The sequence below is a fragment of the Castor canadensis genome, chromosome 1, assembly GCF_047511655.1.
Source record: "Castor canadensis chromosome 1, mCasCan1.hap1v2, whole genome shotgun sequence".
NCBI classification, from domain to species: Eukaryota; Metazoa; Chordata; class Mammalia; order Rodentia; family Castoridae; genus Castor; species Castor canadensis.
The window spans coordinates 100,788,837-100,797,883 of record NC_133386.1 but is presented as its reverse complement, the minus strand read 5'-3'; the positions used below and the strand labels follow the sequence as shown (position 1 = coordinate 100,797,883).

The 9,047-nt window shown below is 36.9% G+C and overlaps 1 protein-coding gene across 1 annotated transcript; it reads right to left on the bottom strand.

The window, feature by feature from the left end:
• Positions 1–6,066: 6,066 nt before the first annotated feature.
• On the bottom strand, positions 6,067–6,282 carry LOC109677658 (phosphatidylinositol N-acetylglucosaminyltransferase subunit Y-like). The gene has a single exon (XM_020153522.2). It carries the CDS (start codon positions 6,280–6,282, stop codon positions 6,067–6,069), a length of 216 nt encoding a protein of 71 aa, XP_020009111.2.
• Positions 6,283–9,047: the final 2,765 nt, after the last annotated feature.

The window sequence follows — 9,047 nt, the reverse complement described above, 5'->3', positions numbered from 1 at the left end:
GTGTTTTAGCATTCAGTATGTGGTGATTCCTGCCATTTAGTTGTTTACATTGCCTAAGGATTTGAATATATCTGATTCAATGCTACTCTCTGATTACTTATGTTTTCTTCAACTGTGGTTTAATGTATCCCATTCGCTCATGGTTTTGAGTCTTTTCATCTTCTGCGTGTCGAGTTCCTTACAGAATCTTCTGCAGTGGTGGCTTGCTGGTCATATATTGTTTTAGTTTCAATTTATCATGGATGACTATTATTCCTCCTTAAATTTTGAATGATGGCTTTGCTAGGTAGTATATTCTAGGGCTGAAATTATTTTCTTTCAGTGCTCAATATCCCTCACTCCATGCCCTTCTTGCTTTTAAGGTTCCCGTTGAGAATTCCGCTGTTATTTTGATGGATTTACCTATGTATGGTATTTGTTTTTTACAGCCTTCAATATTCTTTCTCTGTGCTAGTTGTTTTAACGATAATATGCCATGGAAAATTTCTATTTTGGTCAAGTCTGTTTGGTGTTCTGGAGGCTTCCTGAACCTGAATGTGCAACTCTTCCTCAAAATTTGGGAAATTTTCTGCTATTATTTTGATGAATATATTAAATATCCCTTTGGCTTGCACCTCTTATCTTTCTTTGAGTCCCATGCTTTTTGGGTTTTTTCTTTTGATGGAGTTGCTGAGTTCTTACATTTTTCTTTCACAGCTCTTGTGGTTTTTGACTACGAGTTTTCCTATTTTTTCTTTAATATCTGTTTTATCCTTGAGCCCTGAGAATCTCTCTTCCACTTTTGCTCATCTGCTGCAATGTCCTTCTACTCTATTTTTTATTTGATTAAAAGGAGTTTTTATTTTTAGAACTTCTGATTGATTATTTTTTCTCAGGTTTTCCATATCTTTGTTCAACTCCTTTTCCATATTTTGTCTTGTCTTCTTTACTTTGCATATCTCTTTGTTTATAGTCTCCTTTGTTTCACTCTTGTGTTTGTAGAAGTCCTCTCTGAGTTCATTCAAATGTATTAAGTGTTTTGTTTGTGGTGTCCTGATAGTTCTTGAGTTCATCCTGCATATTTTGTTTAAACATGTCTTTTGCTTGTCCATGAGGTTCTCAATGATCTCGAACATGATTTCCTCTTTGAGAGATTTTTGTGGATGCCACTGAGCTCATTGGTGGTATTTAGCATTGTTCTGTTAGGTTCAGGAACTGGGTATTTATTTTCTTCATTTCCCACTAAATCTTCTATTGAATTGTTTTTCTATTGAGGAGTCTGGTTTCCTTACCTTCTTCTTCTCCCATGCTTCTAATTGGTGCTGTGCTCCTGTGTTGTTGATTGGTTAGTTGGCAGTTTCAATCACCTGTTTTCTTTCCCTTGATTTGTTTGTTGTGTTGTGACTGGCTTAGTAGTTAGCTAGAGTGATGTGCTATTTCTGTCCCTGGCCTGGAAGTGTAAGTTAGCAATAACAAATTCACAGGTTCCATGCTAGACCAGTTGCTTACATATTATTTAGAGAACCACTTAAGGATAATACCTATAAACAGTGAGAGTTGGGGAGGTAATGGTTGTTTGGCTAGAGATAGAAACTTGGGTAATGTGAACAGGTAGAGCTATAAGGGAGGAAGAAAGAGGGAGTGGGATGAGCAGGGGAATAGTTTTGAGGGCTATAGGGTTTTGGGGCCCTTGTGTGTATTAGGATGTAGTTCAGCTGTTGTATTGGAGGGTGCTTGTGTCAGGGATTGCAGAGGTCTGTAGGTGTGTATGATTGGTACAGTAGACTAATCAGTGGCTGGTGAATGTTGAGGAGTGTGGGATAATGTGGTGACAGCTAGGGATGGTGTGGAGGGGGAGGTGAAGTCAGGGGCAAAGAACAGATGAAAAGGGCAGAAAGAATAGTTGAGGGACAGAGCAATGGATTTTTGCATGAGAAAAGGAAAGAAAGTGAAGGGGGTTAGAAAAGAAAATGGAAATAGTAAAATTAAAAATACTAAATTAAAAAAGTGAAAAACTAAGAAGAAAAAGAAATACCCAACTACAACAACAACAAAAAGTACAATCAGTTTGGCAAAAGTTTTTTACTTATTTCTTTGGTGTCCAATCTTGGTATTTGCACTAATTACTGGGTGTTATTCAGTTCCCCTGTCTCTTTTCAAGGTTGGTATTCTGAGCTATAAAGAGAAGAGTGATACCCCTCTTATCAGATGGCTTGGGGATATTTAGTTGGAGGGTTTTTTCCCCCACTTTCCTTGGTCTTATGGGCCGGATGTCATAAGTGGGAGCTCTAAAGTGGTCTCAGCAGATGGCTGGCTTGTAAGCAGTATTTGGTTCCTTCTGTCCACAGGTCAGGTTACAGTTGGGCCTTCTGGGAGCTCACTACCAATTTGTACAAGCTGGTCTGATCTATTGTTTTTGCCAGGCAGCAGCTGTGCCATTCTGCAGATGAAGCTCTGACTGGTCAGCAGCTCCCCCATAAATTCAGTTTTGTACACTGCCCTCAGTCCCACAGTGATCTGCCATAACCTTGCTCTTAGAGGTTGGCTTGTCTCCCCACACTACTCTCAGCCTTTGTTCCTGAACCTGCTTCCATTTGCTGAGCGTTTAGATCCTTGCCCCACCCCTGTTCTCTGAGGTTGGTTCAGCATTCCACCCCACTCCAACTTTCAGTGCTAGATTACAATACACTGTCTATGTTTTTCATTCCATTTGAGGGGCATTCAGTCTGCTCATGAGCTGCTCTGGATTATGTTGAGGGGAATGGGCAGTAGCATGTCATGTGTGGAGCTCACCTGTTGGGTTTACAGATTTATACAGGCAGCTTTGAAACTGGCCAGTTGGTAGAGATGGTGGGTAGTTTTTCTGAAAGCAGATGCTTACTAGGACTGGGTTCAGCCTGGCAGGGCATAAGTAGGCTTTCCATGGTTTATGTTATAGGGTTTGGTTGTGTTTGATCCACTATCTTCTGTTTTATAAAAAAAGAAAAGGAAAAGAAAGAAAGAAATGGCTAGGAGGCTTCTTCCCAGGGCAGACACACCCTGGTACTTGTGCTACACCAGGATTTCACTGACTATTAGGTGCAATTAAAAGGGTCATTCTTTGCATTTTATGTGTACCCTCTGTGTTGGCAGTTATTAAGTTGGCTAGAAAGAATCAGAATTTCCCAAATGTAACTCCCATCTCTCAAAGTGGTTCCTAAATCACTGAGCTCAGAAATTTTGATTCCCTATTCTGTCAACTATCTTAGATCCTCTCTCCCTAATACAAATTTCTAAATAATTGGATTAATGAGTGAATTGATGTATCCCTCAAAAGTATTGATGACTTATAAAACAGTATAGGTAAATAAAACACTGGTCAAGGATGCTACTCTATCAATAGTATGAAACCCTGTTTTAAGATTTGTACAGACAATAGGGGACCTTCAGAAAGACCCATCTCCTTCATGTGCTTCTTGGACTGACAACTGGAAAGTGAATTAAATTGTGCTCAGGTTTTTATGTTTGGTCTATTGCTTTTCTCATCCTGAATAATATCTTTGGGTGTCTATGCATTTTCATGTTTCTATGCGTTACTTTTATATGTAATACTTCTGAACTTGTATTTTTAATTTATGCCATTACACTAAGCAACATACTTCTCAATACAAATTTTTCTCCTGGACATATCCACCTGAGTGCTTATTCCCACAGGAATTCAAATATTACATATTCACAATAGAAATTTTTTTACTATCAACATCAGAAACTCACAAGTGCCTCTTAAGACTGCTATAGTCTCACTGGTTTCTGGAGTAGACTTATCTGCTCCTGGGCAAATTTGTCAACCTCGTCCATATAAATGACTATCATAGAAGGCAGTCATTTTTATGGCCACTAATAGGAATCCAGTGAGACTGAATCATCAGTCCAATTTATGCCATCTAATAGATTCCAGGCTTGATTACACATTATATGACATATCATCATACAAATTCTCCACACAGACCTCATTTTCTTCTCTGTTTCTTGTACCACATGTGATTGCATTGTTTAGAAAGTAGTAGCATGAAGACCTCAGGCTCAGATGTCTTGACTGTTTATTCCTTTTTGGTGATATCTGATGATATAATCCATTTTAAATCTGAAACTGCAGCAAAAATTCTTTGAGGATTCTTGATTCTTTTTCTTCCTTAATTTATCAGATATGCAGTAGCTAAATCTAGCCATCTTTCTAAGTAGCACATGCATAATTCATCTTAATTTCTGCCCACACTGCACTGTCTTATTTCAAGGATTGACTATTTTTAGGATTGCTCACAAAGCCCCCTTGCTGGGCTTCCCAGTTCCAGTCTTAATTCATCATTTTTAAACTCTATATCTACATAGACTGATCCACACAATCCATCTAAAATGTATTATATTAACCAAACCCTGAATCTCATCAAATACCAGCTCTTTAAACCACCAATCCTCCATATGTCCTCTGACCTCACATTTTCTTTTTTACAATGTTATTTATTAGCATATAATAGTTCTACAGAATTTGGTTGTGACATTTCCATATATGCCTACTATGTACCTTGGTTTGATTCATCCCCTGCCTTATTCTACCTCTTCCAGTCACTCCTTCTTAAAGTGGCTTCAACAGATTTCAATGTTCTATATTCACAAATGTATAGTAAGTACCTCTACCATATTCACCCTCCTTTACCCTCTTCATTTACCTTCTCCTCTCACTCATACCCTCCCATTAACATGAATTGTTTTACATTCCTGTCCTTCATTGTTTTAGTGTCTGTTCATTGTTTAGTGGATTTTTGCCTCTATAACTTACATGTAAATATATTGTACTTTAAGCAATCAAACCCCCTCCATTACGCTTCCTTACCCTTTTCCTCCTACCCTGTATTGTTCAACAGTTCTAAATGCATTTCTTTGTGTCTTATCCCTGCACATCTGCGATGCAATTCAATATTATTCACTCCCGATCATTCTCTTTTTTCTTTCCCTTCTTCACTAGTCTCCTCTAATAGTCCCACTTTTATATTATGCTATATATACATATATATATGTATATGTATATGGTAATGCTTGTATTTTTATTTGGATATATCTTCCACATATAAGAGGAACATGCAAACTTTGTCTTCCTGAACTTAACTAAGCTTCACTTAATATGTTGTTCTCCACTTCCATTTATTTCCCTGTGGATGACAAAATTTCATTCTTCTTTATGACTAAATAATATTCCACTGTATACATGTACCACATTTTCTTAATCCATTCATCAGTTGTAGAGCATCTAGGCTGTTTCTCTAACTTGACTATTGTGACTAATGTTGGAACAAATATGGGCATGCTGGTGTCTTTGTTATATCCTGACTTACATTCCTTCAGCTATATGCCCACAAGTGATATTCTTGGATCATATGGTGGTATATTTTTAGTTTTTTGAGGAGACTTCATACTATTTTCAATATTGGTTGTTCTAATATACATTCCAACAAACAGTGTATGAGTGTTCCTTTTTCCTCTCATCCTTGCCAATATTTATTTTTTATGTTCTTGTTTTTAAATGGGAAACTGTCACCATCTTAAATTTTATTAATGTAAATATTTGATGCCAAAAGAAATAAAGTTAATTTTAAAAACTCACAATTTTTGTAAGTATATGAAATTTCTAATTTCTAATTTACAGTTTATCTCATACTAGTTCTAATGTATTTCTCTATTGCTACTCTAATGTAGCTCTTTTAGCATTATTTGAATCAGTCTAACATGAAGCTTTACTACTGACCATGGAGCTAAACAAACAAAATGCAAAGTAACTTTTATGTGACTGGGTTAAGAAATAGCTTTTAGATGAAGATTAAGAATGTTAATCTCCACTAGGACATTTTGTTGAACCATTTCTTCTAATAACAGTAATGTCAGAATTTTCCAAAAAATGAGAACAGAGGAAAAGTACAATTAAGGAAGCTTCTGCAGCTTAAGCTTCCCATAGTCAAACCAAATGAGTCTGCAGTATTTCTAACTAGCTGAGTTTTCAGAGCTAGAAACCTAAGATCCATCATTAATACCTTCATCATCTTGACTGTGGCTGCACTAGCTATGCCTAAAGAGTTTAATGCCCATCAAAGTCCAAAGGTGGGTGAGCACATACACTGGGATGATAATTGACAAGAGCAGACTATAAAAACAAAGACTGGCTGTGCTGGTGCAGCCCTGTGGGAAGTTTTCTTCCATGGATGCAGAGTTGAACAGTCCTGCTAAGGAGATTAGTAGAATAAGAACTGTCATGGTTGGCAGAGACAAAAACATTCTTCTCAACCACTTATTACTCACTACTCTGCTTGAAAAGGTAGATAGTATTAAGGAAAGTTAGTTGTTATATTTTTTTAAAAATACTTTCTAGTGCTCCACTTCTTCTTGCTTCTTATTTTCATGTGTTATCATATTAGGAATCCCACTGATGATAAGATAGTTTATTCCCATCTTTTCATTAATCAATTCATTTGTTAGTGTTTCATATATGAGAGGGTTCTTGGAGAGTGTGCACACCAGAAAGTCCAGCAGTACAGGTTCGAAGGTGAGAGGTGAACCTCCTGCCCTCAAACCCAGGTCCACCAAAGGTTGGGACCCGGTTGCATGCAGACACCTGGTGGTGACCACAGACAGGAATGAGCTCCTCTGCAGCACAGACCCAAGCTGGGAGCATGCTCTGCTCATTATGGTTTATCCTCCATCCACTGTGCAATTTTTAACCTGAGGCCCTCTCCTCAGGCTCCACCCTGGAGGCTCTGCCCTCTGTGTTCTCTTGCTTGCGTTCTTGATGGTAGCCATTCTAATAGGAATGAGGTGGAATCTTAATGTGTTTTTTATTTGTATTCCTTTATGGTCAGGAATGTTGAGTATTTCATATGTTTTTTAGCCATTTGGACTTCCTCCTTTGAAAAATTTTTGTTCAGGTCACTTGCCCATTTCTTCATCTCTGAACTCATATTTTCAATTTTAACTCTTATGATTAATGTTCTAGGTTGAGTAGCACCTAATCTGCCATTAAAAAATTCTCACTTTAGAATCCAAATCAAGCATTTCCTCCTTTGTAAATCATGTCTACCCTTTCTCAAGCCAAGACAAGTGACAATTCTTCTGTGCCACATAAAATCCCTTATATGTTTATGAATATGTTAGAAGAGTGAGTACTGTTTTTGATTTATAACATTTTGTTGTGCTCCTGCACACTTATAGAATATGACATTCATCTTCCATTTTCTCTTGATGGCAGGAATTCTCATACCATGAAGACGTTGGCCACTCTGTAGAATTTGGGAAATATTTTAGATTGAAGAAGGAAGATCGTGAGTAGTGTTTGATTCCAGTATGTCTGTTCTGTGCTGGGTTTGGGTACTTTTCCTCTCCTAACCCTAGTCCCTGAGAACAATTACACTAAAGTATGCTTCTTGCTGGGCAGAGTTGGCCTACTTTTTACATCTTTATATCACAATATATAAAAGTAAACCTGTCAATATAAGAGCCCAATACATATTGACTGAATGAATCATTGAACACTACAGGATAAACCTGAATAATGCCTAAAGTCACATACAGGTGGGATCAAAGAGTATTTTTAGAAATTTGACTTCTGATTTGTATTGTTTCTCACTAAGTAAACACAATTATTTGAGGATGTTATCTGGTGAGTAGGAGCCAAGTTTCCAGAGTTTGTAGAGAAGTTGAGAGAGGCCTGATAATGTTCATAAAAAATTATTTGCATGATCTGCAAGGACTCTCTATTGTATTTAGCAGTGTCTGTTGTAGCTGAATAGCTTAATTGGGAATAAAGAGCCAAGTAAGTCATCTCTCTGACTGAGACTTAGCTCAGCATAGGTGACCTTTTACCACTAAGCCATACCCACTACTTATCCTAAATGACTTTGTTATGTCCATTGCTATCTTTCCATCAATTACAGGCATTTTTATGGCAACCATGGAAGTGTTTATTTCATTGTAATTGCCACTTTTATTAGATTAATCTGTTTATGTGTTCTCCCACTTAATATGCTATGAGTTCCTTAATGATGGGAACTCTTATTTGTTCATCTCAATGTCCATGGCACAGCAGAAGTCAAAATAATGTAAAAATGAGAAATGAATAGCTATTTGTGGAGAAGTAGTGAGACAGAAGCTAGAGGAATACTTTTGAGGCAGATAATCAAGGGTATTCATGATCAAAATATACTGGTTGCTTAGGAAGGTTAAAACTCTAACAGACTATATTAGTTTGTAAAAGTCTTACTGATATAACAAATAAATCACCAAGTTTAACTGTGATAAAATATTTGCTCATTAAAATGAACAGATGAGGTCAAGCTCACTCAGTAATCTAATGTTGGTGTTCAGCAGGATTGAGGAGACAAGGTTTTCCCATGTTATCATTTAGGATTTTAAGATCTTTCCATCCTACAACTCCATCCTTGGTTAGACTCTTAAAATCATGTTCCATTGTGTCTTTTCTCAATATCTTCTTTATGCATTTATCAGCCAATGGACTGATTTAGGTTGTTTTCATTTCTTGACTGTTTTGCATAATGCTACAATAAACATAATACTGCAAGTCTTTCATCAGATATGATTTCATTGCCATTGGGTATATCCAGTAGTGAGATCACTAGATCATATTAGTTCTATTTTTTAATGTTTTGAAGAATTCTATATCATTTTCCATGATTGCTAGACTAACTTACATTACCATCAGCCATTTGTAGGGCATTCCTTTTCTCCACATCCTTGTTAACCATCATTATCTTTGGCCTTTGTTTGAATTCCCATATTACCATTAAGTGAAATAAGTCATGCACTGAAACACAAGTACTAAATGATCTCACTCATACATGTAATCTAAAAAAGTTAAACTCATAGAACTAGAGAGTAGAATGTTGTTTAACAGTAGCCTTGTTGATGATGGTTGGGGAAATGATGTGGAAAGATTAGTCAGGGGCTTCTAAGTTACAGTTAGATAGGATCAAGACACTGTTAAGCTACTGCACAGTAGGATGACTATAAGTAATAATTATATACTGTAT

Bases quoted from the DNA above. Each gene is read 5' to 3' on its own strand.
- LOC109677658 (XM_020153522.2), bottom strand. From the start codon at position 6,282: ATGTTTTTGTCTCTGCCAACCATGACAGTTCTTATTCTACTAATCTCC.